We start from the raw sequence: 24,492 nt of genomic DNA, 5'->3' as shown, positions 1-24,492 counted from the left end.
CAGTGAGTTTTCTGTTTTTTTTTTTTTTTTTTTTTGTGCCGGACTGTTAATGCGCATGTGCGCAGCAAAACCAAGGTGGGGCAAAAAAAAAGAAGAAAACTTAAACGTCTGTGACGGAGAGAGAACGAGCAGGACCGCCTGAAAGTGCACTAAATTTAGTCTGAACCTAACCGCTGCCTGCTTAGTTATTGCTGCCTGTGTAATTTAACTTTTTTTTGTTTTTGTTTTTTTGTATTTATGGAAGTGTGTCGGAGCAGCTAGGGGTTGGAGCTGCAGAAAACATATTTACAAAAATAATGTTGACAGGAGTCGCACCATCGACCCCCACGTTTGCTTTTATCCTGGACTGCTGAGCTTTCTGGATCGCTGTTTTTCTTCTTCCTCATCAATCAGCTGAGGTGCTGTTTGGGGTGAGGTTCAATCGGCTGTGAAAAAGGACTTTATATGTTGTCCTCAAATGAACAAGGGCACCGAGAAGTAGCCGAGTCCTCAAATCGCTTGATTTAACCTGCAAGCAGGTGAGGTAAGTCCTTTTTATAAAGCTACAAATATAGCTATTTCTGTGTGCATCTTCGTTATAGGTGACTGTTTTGATGAGACTTTATTCATTAGAGCGCAGAGGAGACATGCCTTGGACTCTCTTTAAACTTGTTTTCACGCTTTATTTGCTCAAACGCTCCACAGCCCAGCCACAAAAAGTCAAGTTTTCGTGCAGTTTTTCCTGATCTGACGTGGCTTTTGTTAACATCCTCCTTCAAACTTCTGCCACTTTCTCTGACTTCCTGCCGTTAGGAGGCCCGCTTCATTGCAGCCCCAGCATTTCTTTTTTTTTTTTTTCTTCCTTTTTACTGTGTCACAACATGTTACTGTAGGTGTTACTAATAATCCCGGCGATCGGCTGCTTGGTCAGCATTCATTCATGGACAAACTCCAGACTGGGGGGTTGGTTGAAATGTGAAATAGTTTTTTTTGTTTTTTTTTTCTTCCTAACAAATGTACACTGGCAGTAGCATCCGCTGGGTAATGGTTTTTAAAAAGTGCAATGAACATAACACTGCTTTGTGCCTGTTTAAGTCGTGGACATCACTTTGGCATGTAATATAAAGGGTGAGGGACATTTTCCACATAGACTCAGAAGCAGCTGCAACTGGTTCTGTCTCAGGTGTTCAGCCGCAGCTTGGATCCAATCATCCCCAAGCTTTGATTGGTGACCCCTTGGCATGGATCGCTTCATATTCCTGTTTGAATTTTTGCATCTGATCGTTTTTTTGTGTGTGCATGTGGTCCTTTTTTATATATATAATAAGTATACAGCATCCTCCTTGTATCACCTTTTAAATAACTGGATGATTGGCCAGTCAAGTGACAGCTCATGCTGCTTTAACCTAATTAAACAACTTCTCTCTTTTTGATGCTCGATTTATGGGAGTTTTTTTAAAAAAAAAATCTTATTTTTCCCCTCTGTTATGCACTGGGGTGATGCTGATAGCTTGAGTGCATGTGCTAACTGGTGGGATGCACCGGTAAGACCCCACGGGCTTTCAGTACTGCTGCAGACCTTTCACACGGACCTTGATGTTCCAGGCTGCACCGCTTCGCTTCCGTGCGTTTCATTGCGGCCAGATTGTCCAGAAATCCACGCTGCGCTGTCAAATATGCCTGAAACGTTTTCTGCAGCCACGCAGATACGTGTTAAAGCACAGAAATCTGATTTAAGAACATGCAAATAAAAGACGTAAAAAAGGAGGAAACATATTGATCGGTTGCCTCTTGTGACGTCAGTAGATGCACGTGAGGGTGAAGGGTTCGTTTTTGCAAAAGTGGTATTTAATCTGGATTAAATAATTAAAAAAAGATCTACAACTAAACAGGTAAATAGAAAACCTGACTTGGCGTGGCGTGTTTACAAGCTGACAGGCTTTATAAAAAAGTGAGGTGACTTGATTCCACTGGAAGATCTTTAAAGGGGTTTTATTCAGCGTGAACAAGACGGGAGTGTGCAAGAGCAACAACCACAACCGAATCCTGGAATGAACTCATTTTTTTTTAAACGAACTCAGAAGTCTGCTGATACCGCCACCGGGCTTCTTCAACCAGGGCCTCTTGTCTTTTAGACTGCTTTACACTGTAGCGGCAGCAAACGCGGGGAGGGGAACTAGGTGGAAGCTCATAAAACCACAGCAAAGCATCAGCAGCACAGCAGCTTGCACTGCATGCTCTGTGCAGATGCAGCACCGCGGCAAGGAAGTGTCCGTCTGCTGCTCAGGCATGCCTCTCTCACTTATATGGCATGTTGCTTGGTAAAATCTACTTTACCAAACTAAAATGCAAAGTTCCATCTGCTGACTGGGTTTCAAACTAGCAATCTCTTCCTGTTGCTCTGACTGCAACCTTGTTTCGAACTAAGTTTAGTCTTAATTTATGATAAAAAGGGGAAATATCGGAAGTTTATACTCCAATTTACATTCAGGTCTGAATTTGAGCCACACAGAAAAATTTTAAGTAATGTGGGGCAATCAAATTTAGTACAATGATGGATTGTGCCGCTGGAACAGCCTACTTCCTCTCTGATGTGATGGACGGTTGGCTCAGCGAGGCGTGCTGCAGCAGTAAAACCCAGTGAAGAGATGATTTCCTTCTCTGAGGGTGACATCTGGCCCAGTGGGTGAACCGCTGCGCTGTCCGTGTTATCAGTCTTTATATGTATGATTACTCACGCTTCAGTTTGCACTGTCAGGTAAAAGCACACATGTTATGGAGAGAAAGCTTCATGCTGATATCAAGTTTCACACTAGTGGACTCAGCATAATGCTGCCGCCACCATCTTTAGACCACACAGACTCTTTTTTTTCTCATTTAATTCTTAGGAATTAGGTGACGTCTGAAGGCAGTTGGTTAGAGATTTATTCAGTTAGAAGAATAAGAGAATATTTTGAATAAAGTCCCAGGCCGTAACGGTTACAATGAAACGGATCCACTTGATGCAGCTTTTTACAGGTTTTTTGTTCATATTTACCTTTGATCAAGAAGACATCTGAGGTATTTCCCGAAAGATAAAGTATGTTTAGAAGAAAATTATGTTTTTATTAACTTTTTTTATTATTTAATGACATGTAAAAAGGTTTATACCCTTATCGTAATCGAGGAAAATAAAGTATCTATTGGTATTACAATAATCGAATCCTTCCTGTAATTGCTAATGATAGAAGATATAGTCATTTGTATCAGCAATTCCTCAAAAAGAGAACATGACATTCAGCTAAAACATGTGGTCTTCACATGGGTCAGGGAATGGATATGAGAAAGTAGCTGCCCACCGAACCGACTCATATTTATAGTCACAGCAATAATTAAAGTATAAAAATAATTGGGATGAACGAGACAGAGCGAGGAATCGAGTTTTTTTTGCCACTAAGCACCGTGAAGAGGACTCTAAAAGAAGTTAAAATACAAACTTTGTTTTAAAGAAATGAAGAGGCAACGCCTCTTTTTTATCTAAGACTAAAAAAGGTTTTCATCATCTTAAATGCCTCCAAAAAACAAAAAAACAAAAAACATTTGCTTGCTTTTAGCTTGATAAATTAGGAGCTAATTGTGGAGTAGGTCAAAAAGAGGAGGGAATAGCTATAGATAGACTGTAAAACCTATTTGTAATTGTGGTTATCTGACACTTGATAATATCTCGATGAATAAATTAGCTTTTCACTTTTTATACATAATATATTCTTTTTTATTCTGTTATGAAAACCTGCTGGTAAATATTGTCCCTCTCACAAGGTCTGACGCCCCTGGTGGGTAAAGGCCTTAAAACACGTGGTTGTGATGAGAATTTGATGACGGTGCTGAGGTTTTCCAACATTTAGAGATATTTTTACTTTTTTTTTTACCAGCAAGAGTCCTAGTCCAGCTTTGATCATCACAGTTCCAGTTGTTTTAAAAAATTTTGATTGTAGATATTGGGAAAGTTATGCATGTAGGTATTTATGCATGCACTCCCATCTTTCCTATTTACAGTGGCTAAAAGAAAAATGTGCCTCTTTATCACGTCATCTTTACACCACAGAGGGAAAAAACCCCAAAGTGGGGGTTAACTCTTGAAAGGGCATAAACACCCAGTTCAGTTTAAATTAAATTATAACCATATTTGTTTTGCAGGACGTTTTAGAGGTGCCTATGATAGTTTTATGGGTGATTTTGATTTAAAAAGTGTTTTTTCTAAATGATTGGTTCTTTTTCCTCCGCTGAGTAAATTGGCAAGAGTTTTACTCTACTGCAAGAAAAGATGAATTTATTTTAAATTACATAAAATTAGCAGCGGTGCAAGTGATTGTGGAGAGTAATGAAGAATATTTTTAAAAAGCAAGAGTTATTTAAATGAAAAAACACGCTGCTAAAATCACCAACTTTATCTTAATTTTATTTTTAGTGTAATTAAATTTTTTTTGGGCTATATCTGAAATCCACATAACATTGTAGTTTGTTTGTAGGTGCCACACTGGAGCTCATGCACTTCTAAACACTTAGTTTATAAATTTTGATGTTGCTGTGCTCTCATTTGATATAAAAATCGTCTCTTGAGTTCGTAATGCTTTTTTTCATGAAGCAGAATCATGATTCTCCATTTTCAGATCTTATCTGCAGGTAGGTGAGGGAGTGGCAGATCCAAAAAAAAAAAAAAAAGGCCAGAAAGGACAGCTCTGCATTCCTGTCCCGTCTTGCTTTGTGCACTCCAGCTGCCTTTGCTTTGAGCAGTTCAGGCCTTCACTGACTTGCATAAGACAGAGCCCAGCTGTTATCATCAGCTTCAATTTGAAATGCACTATTATCACTAAGAGGTTTATAGTTTCTAGCATGCATATGTTCATAATCCCACAGTTGGGTAATAGTGGGGTGAAATTTTAAAATCAAATTTTATAATCTGTTGTTTTCTTCGACGCATTAAACATGTTTAATTTTTTCCAAAATTGGACACTATGTTGAGAGGAAATTACTGACCAGATTGATGGCGATGAACGCACAGTGAGACACTAGCCTTTGGAAACTTGACTGACTCACAATGATCGCCTTGTGTGCTTCCAAGAAGAGCCATTCACTCATCTGCCAAAACTTCTGCTTGTGTTAAAAAAAATGTATCTAAGACAGTGTGTCAGGATTGGCCTTAATGATTTATTTCTCTCATTGTGTGACTCCATTGTCTTCACCTTGATGATTTATTTATTTATTTTTTGGTTAAATCAACAAACTTTAACAACATGAGCATGTTTCAAGATGCAAGTATTTCTGGGATGGAGAAATAATAAGGAGTGACACAATTACATCTTATTTTTTTGGGGAAAAAGCTTTCTGTTCTACTGTTAAATAAACCGATAATTTATCTGGATTTGATTTTTCAAAAATAATCCCAGTCTTTTAAGAATTCTATAGTAAATGTATTTTTTTTAAACTCATGATCAATCCTTGTACCAGTTTTCTTCAATATTTGCCACCTCAACCTTTTTGCTAATTGTTAGCAACACAATTTCTGTTAGCTTTTAAACACTTCTGGTCTTTAAGCCACTGTAATAATATGTCCAAATATGGTAGCATGTCTAACAACAGGTTTCACATGGGACTAAATATGGACAAAATGCATTTTGGGAAATTTTTAAAGTCCTGTCACGTGTCTAAAGCATGTGTGTAGCTATAAGAGTGTGACCCTGTTTGTATATAATAATAATAATATAATATAATAATCCGGTTGAAGTGTAAAATCGACAGTGTGCTACCATGCAATTTTACCACCTGACCATCTCGGGCTGAAAGTTCAGCGCCCTATGCAAAGTCTAAGACTGTCCCCAATTGGTCGAAAAAACAAGATGAATTTATCAACAAATAGGTTGGGCTGCCATGCTGTTGGAGCCCCTTGAAGCATTCGGTGTTCTGAGGTAAATAAATCATCACTGGTGCAGAGAGCATCTAAACAGCGTTGCATAACATTAACTGACATCATTCTGTCACTGCTGTGACATTTCTGTAGCGTTTACAGCAATATGTAATATGTATGTGCGTTATATGTCGTGTCGTGCGATGTTGATGCAGCTGTTTTTCCATTTAATGAACAGAATATCTTACCAGTGTATCAGCTGTGGATAAAATGATAGCCAAGTCTTATTTACTGAAAAGCACTTATGTACGTATGTCGTAGGGTGAGGAATAGTGGGCAGACCATAACGTGTGTTTAAAAGTGACTTACAATGGAGCTTGGACTTGGCATGGGACCGCAGCATCCATTACCCCAACTATTTCTGATTAAATGTGATGAAGCAAAGAGCCCAAACACTAATGATTATGCAACTTTCCAGATAAGAATCTGGTGATTTTCATCTCAAAATTTGAAGCCTCGATAAAAAAAAAAACTACTTAACGTCTTCAACCATGAAGGTTATGCACTTTTTCATCAGGATGGCATGTTGGAGTCATCTGTGTCCGCTTAATTTTAGATTATATTGTGAAATTGATCACAAAAGTGATGTCAAGGAACTAGACTGAGGGCACCAAAGAATATCATTTCCAGTTAAGTAAAGAACAATAATCTGTTTTAATCTAGCCATTAGTTAAATGTTTAAATCAGTTCTTGATAAGAGAAATGACATAAGGTAATGCTCATGATTCTTGTGTTGTAATAACATTGCTGCAAAAGTACAACAGTATCCCAGTGTTTAAAGAAAAATATAAAGCAAAAATGTACATTATTGGCTCTTAGTTAAAATAAAAAACGAGACAATAATTCCTACAGCTGGAAAGACAATTTGGTTATCACATTTAGTGGTTTCTAGAACTATGTTTTTTAGAACTACCAAATACTGCTATTTAGATTTGGCTAGTTTTAGTTTTGCAGAAGTTTTAAAGTAATTATTTGCCACTCTGGATACTATCTGCTTTATTAGCCACGTCGGTAAAGGCAGCATCCGACTATTTAACGGACGGGCTGCTCATAACTTGGCAGCTCTACTTTTAAAACCTTAATGATAGTCATAGGAGGCGCTACTTTAGTTTCTGTCCATATGTTTTGAATTAAAAAATATTTCAAAACAGTTTAATCTGTCTTTCTTGTAAGCAAAGGGAAAAATGTGTTGGCTCTTTCTTCTGGCATCTCATTGAAAGGACCTTAAACTGTAAACATTCTTATAGTTTTGAAATGATAATCTTTTAAATCGAAGTTTTAAAACCCCGATATATACCTTAATATTTGTAAGTCCCCCATGCCTTTCAAAGGAATTACCTTTGATTCGATCTGCCGAGTCATCGCCGCGGATGTTTGAATTATAGAAACTGCTGTTCAAAACTTGTTTTATTGGATGTAAAAAAAAAAGTAATACTAATTTTGGCAGCAATTCGATTGTTGTTGTGTTATGGTGTTAAATGTACACTGTTGTATTTAAAGCGGCCCGTTTCCCTATTAATTTGGTTCGACACTGAAATGTCAGAATGTTCTATAGATGAGCCAGAACGAGCGGTATGTGTGTGTATGTCGGGGGGGCTGAGAGCAGGAAATGCATCTAGATCCTCAAGAAGACAGCTGCAGTTTTGAATCAGAGGTCAACATCCGTCACAACGAAACTATGGTGAGAGACGGTCCTCTCTGGGCTCTTACGCTTTTTTTTTCTTCATTTAAGCGCGTAAAAGCTAAAACTTAGAATATATTCTCAGTAGAAGGCTCATGTTTCAACAAAAAAAAAAAAAAAAAGGAAGAGCATGGTAAAGAGGGGAACTGGTGAATGTTTCTTTCCTGGTTTCTAAGCAGCCGCCCCCAATATTGGAGTACTGTGTGACTCTGGGATATCATGCAGGAAGTTGACCTCACAGAAAGGGATGTGACCTCATGTAAAGTGACGGATTATCAGGATCTTAATTTTCCCTTAGCACTGACCATTGATCTGCTCCACCCTCTCGTGGGAACTGAAAGAGGGAGAGAGGAAGTGGGGCTCTGAGAAAGGACCGAGGGTGGGGAGGGATGTTTTTTGCATGACATTTAACTACAGCGCCTCTAGTCTCAGTGGTGGTGTATGTATGACTGGGGAGAACAGATTGGAGTTTGGGCTTTGCTCCGAATGAGTCCCCTGAGTCCGGTCACATCTCACCACAACTTTCTATTCCAGCGCTGGTAGAGCCCTAAGCCACGTTTAATCTGTGGGACAAAACATGTATAAGAATAGGGCCCCCCCCCCTTCTTTATATCTTGAAAATCTAGTTTTGAGTGTTTCTAGTATCTCTGGAATCATGGAAGCTGCTCTATATTTACATGCCTTACGTCATGGAAACTTGTACACTAGTTATGAAAGTGTGATTGTAAAAAAAAACAAAAAAAAAAAAACGGTCTGGTAGTTCTGCTTTTCATATGAGCAGGTTATTTTTACCAGCATTGTCTGAACTGTATTTACAGTGGATTCAAATAAAAACTTGTGAATGCTTTGAATTACCATGCAGCTCTGCACTGAATTGGAGAAAAAAAAAAAAAAGCCACAAATTCTTCCGGAAATTTGCTTAAGATCTGAAGAGCGCTCTAACGGAGCCCGTGTTGCTCCTTTTTCTCTTCTTCTTTGCAGGTACCTTCCTGTGTGCATGTGTTTACCAGCTCTGATGGTAGCAGTGAGAACACCTCACCTGTGAGAGGATCCGAGCGCCTCACCATGACAGAGGTCCAGGTACGGAGGATCTCTTCAGACCAATTCAATTCGATTCAATTGTATTTATATGAAATTTATGTACACAGTGCCAATTTACAACACTCCATATCAGGGCACTCTGCAAAGTCAAGACCAAGCACTGATGTTTGTCAAAAATCATCAAATTTTGTATATGTAACACGTCACCCACCCCCAATGTTTCAGGGTACGTGGCCACAGGGCACAGAGTGCGTGGCAAGGTACAACTTCAAAGGCACATCGGAGCAGGATCTGCCGTTCAACAAAGGAGACGTGCTGACGATCATTGTGGTCACAAAAGTAAGCTGCCCCCCCCCCCCCCCCCCCCCCCCCCACCCCCATGAAGGCTAACTATCAGGGGGAAACATTCCTCGATTGAAGGTTGCTCTACACTGCTGACATTTTGTGTTTTTCAGGATCCAAACTGGTACCATGCTAAAAATACGGCAGGCCGAGAGGGAACGATCCCAGCTAACTACGTTCAGAAAAGAGAAGGTGTGAAATCTGGGGGCAAGCTGAGTCTGATGCCGTAAGTGCAAAGATCACCAGAGCTTCTTAAAGTGGCATAGGTCATCATTTTTACAACATTTACTGTTTAGTCGTGCTTGGGCTTGTAGTAGGGCTGGACGATAATTCCATAACAATATATATCGATTGATAGAGGTGTGGCGCGACAGGAAAAAAAAGGGTCGATAAAAGTTTGATAGACAGTTTTCCTTCCTTCCTTTCAGCCTATCATATTAGTTGATGCTACATTCACTACTTCCTCTCGACCAATCGTAATCGCGGACCCAGGCACGCCGTCACAAAGCTCCGCCCTCTCAAACCACAATACAGAGCACGTGAATATGTCGCAGCAAGTAGAGGCGGAGGAAATTGTTCCAAAACGGGGTTTTACTAGTTCGCCAGTCTGACAGAAATAAACCACAGTGATTTGTAAAACTTGCAAGGAACCGGTAAAAACAAAGTCTGGTAACGTAACCAACTTGTTTCATCACGTAAGCCGCTCACTCCCGCAGCAGCGCGAGCTGTGTCAGCCCCGCGCGACTCCGCGTCTTCTTCTTAGGGATCTTCTGGAGCTTCTTCCAAAACAAAGCAGGTACAGCAGCTAAACTGGGCTCCCTTCTTTGTGATAAAATGAACAAGCGGCATAAGGACATCACACATGCAGTAACATGCTTCATAGTGATGGATATGCTGTTGTCTGCAGCTGAAAAACCTGGCTTCAAACAATTACTCACCACTCTTGATCCGCGATATAAAGTTCTTGGACGCAAGTTTTTCTCTAACAGCGCTCCCTAAATTGTGCAACTAATGCAGAGAATCAGTGCAAAATGAGCTGCAATCTGCGTCCTTACACGCCACAACCTCGGACCTCAGCCCTGCGTCAGCCTCTCAATTATGAAACCTGAGAAGTAACTAGTGTACTATTACCACCTAAATAGGCTATTTTATTTATTTATTTGGTATATTTATTTTGGTCATTTTACTGATCACTTTAGTTTATTCTTTGTCATTATTTAATAACATAACTCAGGTCTCTTAAGTTATTTTTCTTTAAAAAAATTCTGTTATGGTTAAAAAAGTTGGTTAAATAAAGATTTAATTGGAATTCTGGGTTTGTGTTCTTTATTAAAATTAAATCACTTAGCAATATCATAAAATGTCCAGGCAGAGCTGCACATAAAATATGGTTTTAAATATTTTTAATAATTATCTATATCGATCAAAATGCTTTTTTTTTTTATCTATAAGCTTTTTTTCTGTATCGTCCAGCCCTAGCTTGTAGCGCACCAAGGTTGTATTCATTTCCTTGTCATAAATTGAGAAATATGCACAAATGCATGAAAAAGACAAGGCAACGGAGAATGCAGCCAAAAGTTGCCGTAAAGCGTATTTGTTACGTTTGGAATGCCAGACTTGGGCATCAATGTTTAGCACATTGTCCGTCCAAGAGGAAATTGGTGATAGCAAACCTCTCCAGCTTCAACCTGACTTCATAAAGTGAAGATTCATATGCCGATTTATCGATTGAGGTGGAGGACGTTAGGAGAAATGCTGTCTGAGAGCAGTAACGCGGACACTTGCCTGCCTGCCTGTAATTTAACACAGCAATGTGTAGGCACGGGTGACAAACAAGTTACTTCAAATATCAAACATTTGGGCAGCTTCCAGATATACATTGTCTTTTCTGCTCTGGTTCTGACCAGCATTGTTAATATGATAAGAAAAGGAGTTTGTAATAATGTTTTCACCCGTATCTGTCATTAATGGCCTGCTTTTTCCACGCAATAGCTGTGCAGGTACAACTACTGTATTTGCCACACAACCAGTGTGTGTTTTTTTCTATCTGGTTTTGACTGCACTACAGTAATGTAGCTAATCAAAGCATTATTTCAAGGCTGCCATCTGTCAGGCCACTCAAACCCTCTCAGTCCTTCTGCATCTAGTTTTCTTACATGTTGCTGGGTCCTAAAATTAATGTCAAGCTAATGCAACACACGTGGTTGGTGAACAGGGAGTGAAAATATTGATATGCAGGCAATCACTCTAATCAATGTGGCTCCAACATAGAAAATAAATATTCACACCCTGGGAGATTTCTTCTGACAGGAGGTAATGTTGATATCCAGACGGATTGCAGACTTGTTTCTGATAGAGAATCTGTGGAGGGAGCTAAAGATTAGGGTGGTTTTTCTTATATTGAATTTTATTATATTTTGAGATTATACATATTTTTATCATCTCAGAAGTTGACAAATTTCCTAATTTCAGAATCAAACTAGTTGATTGAATGAACTTAGTTCTAAAACCAGCGGTACTACAAATTTTGGGAGTAATCCTGGGAAAACATACCAGAGGAATGTTTAGAAAGAGCTATTATTGATTTAATGCATTCCGTGGACACTGGGAGACTGACAGAGTATACACAAATAAAGGTGAATATCAGCATTTTGCTGATAAATTTCATCCTTCAAAACAACCACTGTGGTCACCTTAAAGGTCTGGCTGTTGACTTCCTGCTCGAGCTATTAGTCTGTTGTGATGTAGACTGTGTTTTCTCCTTTTTCTCAGTTTTGGGCTGTTTCTTCCCAAAAATCCAATATTCCAAAAGTCCAGGAGTAAAAAATAGTTTTGACTGTTGAGACTCTTATTTTATGTATTTTATTGAATTATTTGACAGGGACAGTGTATATTAATTAACATTGCTGCAAATGCAACAGAATTAGCCAAAAGGTAATTTTTCATCTGTTGTCCCTGGACAGATGTTAAAATTGTCTACCTAAAAAACAGCAATAAGAAGATTACAGTGCCACAATACAAATATAAATACCAATAAAACATATAAAACTATTCAAATCCTGTTGAGAAATACAGTGTACAAGTTTGCTATATCACAGACATTGGGTAAAAAAAAAAATAAAAAAAAAAGGTGAGGACAACTGGGTTCTCTTCACCTGTGTTTACTTCCTGGCAGCTCACCAGTGTTTCTTGCAAAGTGCACACTATGTCCTTTTCCAGTGTTGTCAATAAGTGGCCACACATCAATTCGATATATTCCTTATTTATTTTTGTCAAGAAGACAATATATTCTTTGTGTACAGGAATAGACAGTGAGGCGTTACAGTCGACAGACTAGTTTCGTACATAGCTGGTTTGAGGATGTGACTCAAGTTTTTTTTTTTTATGTGTCAGAAAAGTGCTTTTGGACATTATCTGCTTTCATAAACAATAGAAAGACCAAATCAGATTTTTTTTTCAGGCTTTATGGCCTCAATATTTTTAGTTTGGTCTGGTTTTTACTGCAATGGCCAAAATGGTCGCAGAAGCACATGGCCTGTTTTGCCATGGCAGTGCTGCTGTGGTTAAGTGAATGGAGGCCACAGTCTGGTTGGGCTGTGCTGAAATTGCAGTGCACTTGTGTCTGCCTGCACCTCGGGTTTGCATAAACTCGACACTGTTTCCTGTTGTCTTCATTTTCTATTTTAGACTGAAGTAATCTCCAAAATCTTCCCTTTTCGCCCACGCGACAGGTTTCCGTGTGTATGCATCTTTGCATGGAGGATAGCTTTATTTTTAGTGCCCCTGATCACAGAATTGTCTCGAATATGCTCATGAAGATTGAGCTCTGCTTGCAACAGCACGCAAATAGTATTGATATGAAAAAAAGATTTGATGCCAGCCCGTCTAATGGGAAGTCATGAAAGTCACTACCACCTTTATATAGAACATGCAGCCAAGCATTGTCTGTCTTAAGCAGAACTTGGTGTTTACGGTTTCCTATTATAGTCACAGATAAAGATATTTACTATTAAATACTAAAGTTATACTAAAGTTACAAAAGTTATAAATAAAGTTTATAACTTATAATCCTCTACTACAAAAAAAAACTGCTTCATACATTTTTTTGTCTTACAACTGATATAGAAGAAGATTCTATTTCTGTGACGAAAAGCTTTTGTCCCGAGCTTTCCAACAAGCTCCTCTGGATGATATTTAAATTTCCCATGGAGCCACATGCAAATGTAGTTACCGTACCTTCAGAAAGTAACATTTGAATATGCGACTGCCCCTGTAATATATCTGGTCACAGTGACTATGCAAACCACCATAATCTATACATCTGGAGTCTGCAAACATTACTGTCATTATTTGCATCAAAAGTTCATTTAAGGTCATTGACAGATCACACAGGTAATGGAGGAAGAGCGGTTGACAATTTATCTAACAAGAAATAAAGACGCATACAGTAATGTTTTGTATTAATAACTGAAGCAATAATTGATGTATTAACGACGTTGGCATGTTGGTAGGATTGCTAAGAAAGTTTGGTTAAAATCTCTCTACCGTGCATATGGGAATTTCGCCGTTCCAGTTTCCCTCCCCACAATCCCCAAAGTTTGCATATCAGGCTAATTTGCGGCTCTGAATTAGCCTCAGGCATATGCGCGGGGCTATTTTCCTTCTGTCTCTGTGTCGGCTCTGTGACGACCCTGTCACTCACTCTGTGACGGCCGGGATGTGTTTCAGCCAGGCACAGGCTGGATTGAGATTTGCAAAGTATGATAAGTTCAGTTAAAAAGAGACTAAAATGGATTTTATCTCCCTTTATCATTTTTGTCTGCTTTTTATTATTTAAGGAAAATATGAAAAATGTTCATCATTAGCAGAGTCGTGAGCTCAAGTCATGTGACTTCGAACCAAGTCAGATGAGATGAACAAGTTTATTGACTTTAGACTCGGCTTAATGATTTCATAGAGCACTTTGGACTTGTCTCGGACTTTCACACCAGTGACTTGTGACTTAACTTCTCCTTTTCCTTTTAAAAGACTTGCTATCTTCCACCAAACGAGGTGTGTTACAAAGGAACCGGGCGTGGCGCTCAACAATGGACCCCTTGCAGGCACACAGTCAGGCCTGCTGCGCCCCTCCTCATATGCCAAGGTTTCCTCCTCTTGTCACAACAAGCGCACTCTATCTATCAAGAGACTTGCCTCCTTTTTTTCTGCATCCTACCATGACCGTAATTAGCCTCGACGGTGGTAGAGAGGTCCTATTTTCCTACGCTATCAGGGAGTTGTGTGCAAATTTGGAAAAGGAGAAAAGAAAAGCTGCGCACGGCGGCATCCAAACAGCGGGTCGGCTACTATGTGACATAACTCTGCAGCGTAAGGATTCAAGCGCTTTCAGTAAGATTTTAAATCCAGACAGAAGCAAGTGTCTCAGATCGATTGCAAGTCTGGAGAAAGTGACGCTGGGGCTTTCAACATATGATGAACTCTAAGATGAAGAGCAGTCCTAATGTCTTTACATGTGTTTTTTTTTTCTTAAAATAATTACTAGTTTTAGTATCACCTCCTCCTCCACATGTCACCCACAATAAAATGTTTGTCTTTATTATTTAGGTTTATTTAATATGTCCTGAATGCAATGCTTTCACCGGGTCTTCGTTACACTCGGTGTTATCGTTAGGTTTAATGATACGCCTATGATGAAAATATTTGCTTTTCCACGTCCACATCTGTACGATTGGAAATTACCTGCTTAAATGAAATGCGTTTCTATGCAGATGACCCGGTGTGTTTTAACAAGTGTCCCATATGCATTTCATGGATCAGCTAAAGTTAGATTGATCCAACACAACAGAGAAAAACTTATTTAATTTCGTTCGCTTGCACAGATTTCAAGGCGCTCAAAGAGAAATGCATTTGAGTTAGCACAACGTGGGCTGAAAACTAAAGTAGAGAGGCAACATCTCACTTCCCTCTGACATTTAAACTTACACAGATAATGATGAATTGAAACTAATAAATAAACGAATGTTTGCCTAATTTTAGCGTAACAACCTTTTTTTTTTGTTTTTACCTGTGACTTCCTGTGAGTTCTGGACAGTCACATGTTGCAGTGTGTACACGGCAAGTCTCCACGCCTGAACTGCAAACAAAGTCAGCGCGTCCAAGCTAGCGGTTAGCGGCACATCTGATGTTACACACGTTATGTTGGAAAAGCAGCTTTGCACTGTTGCTGTTGGTCAACGTGGAAATCCTTTTCATTTTGCACAGAAATCCGGTTATTGTTTTTCATTATGGATCATTATTTTCTATATTTACTGGCTATTTTTTTAGGTCAATGTTTCCTGTCAAACGCAACATCAGCACTGATTTTGAGACGATTTTGAAGCTAATGCTGGTTGTTCTGGCTAACAAATTAAAAAAATTTAAAATTATATTCACTCTGGTTATTTGAATAAAGAACCTGTTTAAGGCTCTAAACCAAAAGTGTAATTAAAGGACTTTAAGTCAACTCGTATATCTTGACTGAGGCCTGGACTTTGAACTTTCATGCCTTCACTTTGGACTTGATCAGAAACTTGTCAAAAAGACTCGAGACTTGTAATGTAATGAATTAGTCCCAGCTCAGAAAGTCAGTTTGTCTCAGTAACCCAATTAACTAAGATAAACACATTTAGATTAATTGCTCACAGATCAATGCATTAAAGCCCTTATTTCTGTTAATGACAATGGCTGCTTACATATGATGAAAACATGACATGTAAGGTTTGAATATTACATCAAACCAATAGAAAAATGTATTTTTAATGCAAAAATGTGGGTTTAATGAAAACTATTTTTAATGCCTGCTTAATGGTTGTTATTTTCAAAAGGTACTTTTAATCTGACAAATGAGCCTCATTGGAAGCCATATTGTAATTTTGAATATGACTATAGATATATAGATGAGCGTTGCTGTGCACAGAAAGAGTGAAGAGAAAGAGAAGTGGGACAGCTGTGTCGCAGACGTCAGGCACTCATCAAAATACATCTAAGTTACTGGTCTATATATCTACAATACAATAATAGATACTTGGGGCAGAAATGATGTATATAATCATTTAATTTCTCAAGTTTCTGGGAATCATTGTTACTTCTGTAAATTACTCTACATCTCTTTTGTTTTGTTTTTTTGTTTTTTGAGCGTCCCGATTCTTGCCTTATTCTTCCAGATGGTTTCACGGGAAGATAACCCGAGACCAGGCCGAGCGGCTGCTTCACCCTCCTGAGACAGGCCTGTTCTTGGTGCGAGAGAGCACCAACTTCCCCGGTGACTACACTCTGTGCGTGAGCTGCGACGGGAAGGTGGAGCACTACCGCATCATCTACAAAAACGGCAAGCTCACTATTGACGAGGAGGCCTATTTCGAGAACCTCATGCAACTTGTTGAGGTGAGACTGTCACAAATAAAAATATGAACAGATCGGGGTTGTTTTGTTGTTTTTTTATTGTTTTACATATGGTAAAACTTGAGGCGTTGGGTCAGAGGTGGGCGGGGCTTGGAGTGCGGACATAACAGTACAACTTCACAGACAATGTGCAGTTCCTGGAACATATGTTGAACAGGAAGTGTTAAAGAGGAAGTGAACACCATGCAGAGGTTCAGAGTTATAACCTCAAAAAGGCTCTTACTGGCAAATGGGCTGCTTTTCCTGTGTGAAGGACTTAATTTGAGCTGCAAGTTGGTAATTATTTTTAAACAAAGTGCTGTTCACTGCTGTTCAATAATGTCTGTATAACTGAAGGATTCAATCACCCATTTGATTAGAGAGCCCTCTATATGCCACAGGGGCTCACTGCACCATGAGCTGCGCTGGCTTTTTTGCTCCAGAGCTCAGGGTTTCTTCTTATAGCAACTTTTTTTTTTTTTTTATTTAACATCTCTTGCTTCGAGATGGTCTGCTGACACTTTTCTCTCGCTTGCAATAAAGACAAACCTCTAATTGCAAAAAAAAAAAAAACATAGTCGACGTGGCATAAAAACAAAAGGAGTGCTGACTGTCACTCCAGTGAAGGTTGTCTTGTTTTAATGCAGCTTTCTTCAATTTTTCACAAAACCCAACAACCACAAAAAAGCCAGTATGCACTACATCCACCAGTGTCTTCAATTCAAGCTTAAACTCTTTTGAATACTTCGCGTATTGTTATGAAACCACAAACAGATGAAGACACGGAGGAAAGTTTCAGCCTCAAATATGTGGTATAGTTGAACCTTTTGACGTCTGATCATGCTGTAACCACAGACTTCAGTGGATTTTATTGGGATTTTCTGAGATAGATCAATTTAAAGTAGCATGCAATTGCGAAGTACAGAGAAATTGACATGGTGTTTGAACAAAATTTTGTTTATAAAAACGTGGGTTGCATTTTCATTTAGACCTGTCTATTGTGATACTCTGCATTGGAGTTCAGTGCAAAGAACTGCCTGTAGATGTCTCTTATATTTAGTAGAAACGGGTCTATCTGTGTGTGATTTAATATCAGAACAAATAAGGCTGTTTTCTAAAGGTTTGTTAGAGACTATTACTGAACAAACATCATTATGAAGACCAAGGATCACAGCAGACAGGTCAGGGAGGGAGTAAAGCTAGGCTATCCCAAAACATCGGGTGCTTTGAACGTCTCACGGGCCGTTGTTTAATCCATTGTTAAAAAATGGAAAGAGCACGGCACAATTGGAAACCTACGAGGACATAGCCGTCCACCTAAACGAAAAGTATCTACAAGGGTAGCATTAATCTGAGAAGCAGCCAAGAGGCCCATGGTAACTCTGGAGGAGCTGCACAGATGCACAGCTCAGCTCGGAGAAACTGTTAGCCGTGCGGTCCACAGCTCTGATCTTTACTGAAGACTGACAAGAAGAAAGTTGATGTTGAAGGAAAGCCATAAGAGGTTAATTTCAGGAAGGAACACAGCAAACACAACAAACAAGGTGCTCTGTTCAGATGAGATCACAATTGAACTCTCCGGCCTACATCCAAAACAGTGTGTGTGGCAGAGCACTGATGCCGCACATCACCCTGAACGCACCATCCACCTGGTGAACCACGGTGCTGGCAGCGTCGTGCTGTTGGGATTGTTTTCTTGACCAAGGCCTAAATATTGTCAGAGTTGATGGAAGGTGGATGGCGCTACATGCAGGGCCTGATTTCCAGGAAGCTAAGAAACGCACCGTTCAGCCTAGGCCTGTCTTTATTCGCCTTATTTGTTAGTTTCTGTGTGACGTGCTCTTCCTGCTTCCTGCTTCTCATCATCTGTGTGTCAACAATAGTGTTTCTGGTTTACAGTAAATCAGGCACACTGCCTTTTGAATCGTCTGTTTTTTATTTAGAGCGTTAAAACACATGCATTCATTTATTTGCATTTCCCTCTATAGTAACATATAGAAAGAAAACACATTTTTAAAAATAATATCAATGTTTTCTGTAACTTGTTGACATTATTATAGTTTTTGTTCTTCCTAGCGCATCCCTGTAACTATAAATGGTCTACATTCAACCATATCTTGGTTCTTTCCCTCTATCCAGCACTACACCAAAGATGCAGACGGCCTGTGCACCAAGCTCATCAAGCCCAAGCTAGAGGAGGGGACCGTGGCTGCTCAGGATGAGTTCTCCAGGAGTAAGACGCAGTTTGTCCCAGTTTTAATCATGCATGGAGCTGTGTGGACCTTTTGCGTATCAGAAAGTTTTTTTTTTTTTAACCAGGAAGTCTTTTCCTCTTTAATTGGCCAACAGGTGGATGGTCGATGAACAGAAAAGACTTAAAGCTGCAGCAGGTTATTGGAAAAGGAGAATTTGGAGGCAAGTAGCTTCACTCTACATGCAAAAGATGAGCCTTTTCTGTTTTGTTGTTGTCTTTTAACAGAAGTCAGGTGTTTTTAAGGTAACGATCTAAGAGTGTACACTGCATTTAGACAGTATTCGCACCCATTTGTTTTTTTGCCTGTTTTGTCTCATTAAAACCACATTTTCCAAGGTATTTTATCATGATTTTTTGTGATGCACAAACTTAACCTTAACTGTGAAGTGATTGATTGTATTCTTTATGCTGTTGCTCACTCAGTCAGATATGATGGAAAAGGGCTATGAACATCAGTTTTCAAGTCTCGGCACAAATTCTTAATTGGATTTCGGTGTGAGCTTTGACTAGGCCATTCTTCCATTAATATGCTTTGTTCTAAACCATTCTGTTGCATCTTTGGATGACATATTTTATGTCAAACTTTAATTTAGACTTTCTTGAGGCTTTTTTCAACGTTGGTTGTCTTTGTGCCACTCTTCCTTTCAGAAGAACTAAATGTCTCAACAATCCTCTGAGCTTTCACTAAAAAAGCTGTATTAATACTGATATTAAATAACACAAACGTAGAAAGTATTTACTAATTTATTGACTTCTAAAGGAAACTGGTCGATTTTATTTTGGGGTATCAAATTAAAGGGGACAGAATACCTTTTATTCATGTCACACATTCCAGATTCTAATTTGTGAAAAATGGATTCCATATATAATTTTTCCTCAACTTTATGTGCCATTTCGTGGTGGTCCATCACATAAAGACTCGGGCTGTGAAGGGAAAATGTTTTGGAAAAGTTGGTGCAAATCCCTTTGCAAGGCACTACAGCATTTCAATCACGATAATGATTTTGTTGTGTTTGGTGTAATCTGGTGGAAATAAAAAAGAATGTTTTTCTTGTATGTTTTTTTCTTCTTCATTTTATGATTTTATATTAAATGATGATGAAAAGTGGTAACTGTTTGGTGATTATTCCAGATGTCATGGTGGGAGACTACAGAGGGACAAAAGTAGCTGTGAAGTGCATCAAAAACGATGCTACAGCTCAGGCTTTTATTGCAGAAGCCTCTGTCATGACGTAAGGCCTTCAAATATAGAAACACGGTCTCTAAAACACGCAATGACCCCATTGTGACACACAATGTGCTCTTCCTTTTCCTTAGGCAACTACGACACGATAATCTGGTACAGCTGCTTGGTGTGATTGTCGAAGAGAATGGAAGTCTTTTTATAGTTACTGAGTATATGGCCAAGGTAGGTGGCTCCATATTGGATTATTTCTTTCCAATTTAGACAGTTTTTTCACATATAAGACCACAAACATTCTCATGGAAGTAATACATGTTTGTTTAAAAAATTTCAGGGCTGTTTAGTTGACTACCTGCGATCCAGAGGCCGTACAGTACTTGGTGGAGATGCACTCCTTAATTTCGCTTTGTGAGTATTTCTGTCACAGTCTGACATTAAATCAGATTAAGCTATTCCTGCTTTATGTCTGTTAGGATTTTCCTAATTAGTTCAATTTCATAAATAGAAATCAGGTTTAGAGATTTATTTGAGCAATGAACTTGATTGTTGTTGCTGGCAGAGAGCACCATTAGCGAGTTCTGCATCACATTTTAATGGAAAACGTGGTGGAGGGATCTGAACATCTAAATGCTCCTTTTTAAATAAGATAAAATGTGTTTGCACATTTGCTGATTGTTTTGATAATTTCCGAAGTTGGCTATTGAAATTTATTTTACTAAACTGTTAACAAAATTGTTAATTTATAATAAAATGTGCATGCGGTGTGCTACTGACCACAGGCTGAGCACTTGGCTACAAATCCTGGTCCCTAAAATCAAACAAGCAAGTAAAGTTGAAAGCTGATGGGCTACGAAGTAAATTACATTGGATTCTTGTGGATATGTATCACGTAGTCCTGGTTTCCTGCTCAGACTCTATTGGGAAGGAAAGGTTTTTAAATTGTAAAAAAAAAAAAAAATCTGATCTGATATGATATGTTCATGCAGACAAACCTATTTCAGGTTGGATTCAAGTCTATATATATATGTCAGAATTAGCCATGGGCTGCAATGAGATTCTCACTGTATGATAGCCTTGGGTAAAAATAACATTGTTTTACAGTGTCAAGGAGCTGACAACAAAATAACATATGCAGTGTCTCGCAAAGAATTCATATTATTGCACTTTGTAAATTTAAAGCTGCAAATTTTAATATATTTTGTGATATATTAATGTGATAGAGTGGAGAAAAGCATCCACACATCAAGATGCTGCCATGATATTTCCCGTCATACTCCGGAGGCAGTAATTGTTTTCTGTCCCTTTAAAACTTTGAATAGATCAAAAAGCTCTATTTTGGTCCTTGTTGAAGAAGTACATTCCCACAGAATAATGCTGCCACCGGCGTGTGTCCCCCATGGGGACGGGGTGTTTGTTTCCCCCCAAACGGGACAGAACATGTTAGTCATTTGGACACCATCGTGTTCTTAAACCTCTTGATACCTTAATACCAAACATTTGTATTTGTATATGAAGAAAGCTACATATCGTGGCATTAAACCTTTTGTTAGCGCTTACTGAATCAAGTTTATATAACCAGTTTTGTGTTGTTTTTTTTTTGCTCTTGCAGAGATGTCTGTGACGCCATGGCTTATCTGGAGACCAACAACTTTGTGCACCGAGATCTAGCAGCCAGAAATGTACTTGTGTCAGATGACAACATCGCCAAAGTCAGTGACTTCGGTTTGACCAAAGAGGCTTCCTCTACTCAGGATACCGCCAAGCTGCCTGTGAAATGGACAGCACCAGAAGCCCTCAGAGAAAAGGTAACCAGCTGCAGGATCACACTGACCAGTGGTCCCAGTGTGTACCAGAACACAGCGACCTGCAAAAGTGTCTGTCCCCTTCAGAATCAGAATCAGCTTTATCCATTGAGTTTGTGCACAAAACAGGGAATTTTGTTCGGTTCTACTTTGCTCTCAGTGGAGATAGGCAAAAATAAAAGCTTTTTGTGATTATGGTTATTTATTGTGTTTTTACAAAGCAGAAAGCAGAGGTGGAATTAGCGCAAATATGCAAGGTATCGATCTGGACTGTTAAGTGTTAAGTGACAGCCTGGGGGGAAAAACTGTCTCTGTGGCGGCTGGTTGTTATATATAGAGCTCTGTAGCACCAAACTGAAGATAAAGGTCTTGATGGTTCAGGATTCATAGGGTCTGCAGAGAGCTGCCCTTTTTCTAGGTCCCACCTTAGACCTGCACAGGTCCCGGATGGAGGCGAGGTGATCCTCTCTGCAGACCTAATTGTTTGTTGCAGTTTGGACCTGTCCTGTTGTGTGGATGAGCCAACCCACACGGTTATGGTAGAGCACAAAACAGACTGAATAAGGACAGGGCAGAAGATGACCAGCAGCTCCTGTAAAAGGTTGTACTTCTGGAGCTTTTGCAGGAGGACTCTGCGGGGCCTTCCTCAGAACAGTGTCTATGTGTGACACCAAGGGTGGCACAACCTATTAAATGGTCGTGCCACCCTTGGTGGAAACTGCTGCTGTCAAGCAGCTGCAATAACTGTCAACTAGCCTTTATAACACGGTGGAGGACAATTTATTTTAAATCAGCCACATTGAAGAGGTTACAAGGGTAAACAGGGATGTCTCCACCGGATTAAGGTCCAGTCCTTGACTGGGACGAGATAAATGATTCTCTCTTTATTTTGGTAGGGATTTGCTGGTGTGTTTAAGATCATTTTCCTGCTGCATAAACAACATGTGCTAGAGCCCCTTCTCACAAGCTGCTGGCCAGAAATCCTACTTCTCTTTCTTGTTGCTTCTGGCCAGGCAGCAACGAAGTCAAGCGGACTCTTGTGAAACTGGGGGGCAAATTATATTTTCACACCTTCATTTGCATAGCTTTTTTTCCTATAACAAATAAAGCTGGATTTTAGTATTTACTCCGTTGATCGCGTTCTAATATTACCATTTATTTGATGATCTGAAACATGTTAGTGTGACTAAAAAAACTAAAACATTAAATAAAAACAAGGAGACAAATACGTTTTTCATGTCACTAGGTTAGAAAATGTTCTCATGTTGATGTTTTTCTTGTAATCAACAGAAATTTTCCACCAAGTCAGACGTATGGAGCTACGGTATTTTACTTTGGGAGATTTACTCTTTTGGCCGAGTCCCCTACCCAAGAATTGTAAGTATTAATGTTAAAGTAGGACAAATCGTTTCCTAAGAATTTCCTCTACCATCAACTTTGCTGTTTTTTTTTTTTTTGTTTTTTTTCACCAGCCGTTAAAAGATGTGGTGCCGCGAGTGGAGAAGGGCTACAAAATGGACTGTCCAGACGGCTGTCCCGAAGTGGTGTATAACATCATGAAGCAGTGCTGGAACCTCGATCCAGCAGCACGACCAAGCTTTCAGATGCTGAGAGAGTGGCTACAGCATATTAGTCACAAGAAATGATCGTCTGCTTTCCGTTTCGACTCCTCAGAGCAAGGACTGCTATTTCTGTTCAATGCCAAAGCAGTTTATTTTTTATGTTCCTGAAAAGTACAACTGTCCAAACATTTGCTTGTTATTCGCCATGGCTCATATCAGATTGTGTCACTTGCAGCAACTTTCAAAGGCTGAAGTGGTGTCTTTCCACACTTTATCTGGAGTGAAATGATAACTTTCTTACCATCAAATCCTTCCCTAAAACCGCACTGACTGTTGCCAAAGTGCCTTAACATGTTTTCATTTTATGTTTTTTCTGTTTGTTTTTTTGACATCCCTCATCATATTGGTGCCATCATTTAAGTGTGTCAACTTGTCAACCGAGACGAGGAGAAAATACACTTTTAAGTAGGATTTTGTTTATTATTGCTTGATGTATTATTATTATTATTGTTATTTTTATTTTTCAAACCTCCAGGTACAAGTTATTTTTTTGATGTTGAATTGTTCTGTCTAAAGAGCTAAACTCAAATGACCGTTAGAAGCAGCTTTATTTGTCTGATAATGTTGAATACATAATGACCATTGGTTTATCTATGACAAAAAAAAACGAAGCTCTTACGAGACACTTCTGTGCCGGCATAAAGAGTTCAGTGCAGAAATTGAAATCTGACATCAAAGAATGTTATTGTGAATTGTGAATTTTTGGGGGACTCAAACTTTTGATTTTGAATGGTAACTGATGTAGTTTGCTGCCATTTTCAACAATTAAAAACACACTGTTTTAAAATGTTTTATTTGGCATTTTATTGAAAATACTACTTTAAAATTAAAGTTTTCAACTTAAAATGATTCATTTACAACACAGCTTTAAAATATATGGAAATATATATATATATATATATATATATATATATATATATATATATATATATATATATATATATATATATATATATATATATATATATAGTTATACACAAACATCTTTAAAATCAATTAGGCTGACCAAGTTGATGTACAATAAACCCACATATTAGAGACAACTACAGAATAAAAACACACACACAAGTGCTGTATAAAAGTTGATAACAAAAAAGTAAACAGAAATGAGGAGTCATGGTGTGCATGAGTACAGTATTTCAGACAGATAAAACTGAGATTTAAAACCTCATAAAAGAATCTTAAATCTTAAAATAAATTCAGAAGATAACAGGAAGTCAGTAAA

General features: G+C 38.8%; 1 protein-coding gene across 2 annotated transcripts; it reads left to right on the top strand.

Annotated features, from left to right (window-relative positions):
- The first annotated feature begins 76 nt into the window (after positions 1-76).
- LOC105938599 (C-terminal Src kinase) lies at positions 77-24,059 on the top strand. Of its 2 annotated transcripts, none has more exons than XM_012880409.3 (13): positions 77-518; positions 8,586-8,684; positions 8,871-8,984; positions 9,101-9,213; positions 16,190-16,409; positions 18,546-18,639; positions 18,756-18,821; positions 19,793-19,892; positions 19,978-20,068; positions 20,178-20,251; positions 21,453-21,648; positions 22,936-23,022; positions 23,118-24,059. In XM_012880409.3, exons 2-13 carry the CDS (start codon positions 8,670-8,672, stop codon positions 23,289-23,291), a joined length of 1,344 nt encoding a protein of 447 aa, XP_012735863.2. In that variant the 5' UTR covers positions 77-518; positions 8,586-8,669; the 3' UTR covers positions 23,292-24,059. The 2 variants fall into 2 exon arrangements, with proteins under 2 accessions (XP_012735863.2, XP_012735862.2); XM_012880408.3 differs by having other exon boundaries at positions 77-523.
- The last annotated feature ends 433 nt before the right edge of the window (positions 24,060-24,492 follow it).

This window comes from Fundulus heteroclitus, chromosome 2, assembly GCF_011125445.2.
Source record: "Fundulus heteroclitus isolate FHET01 chromosome 2, MU-UCD_Fhet_4.1, whole genome shotgun sequence".
Taxonomy (NCBI): Eukaryota; Metazoa; Chordata; class Actinopteri; order Cyprinodontiformes; family Fundulidae; genus Fundulus; species Fundulus heteroclitus.
The sequence above is the reverse complement of the archived record's forward strand: the minus strand, read 5'-3'. Positions and strand labels throughout refer to the sequence as shown.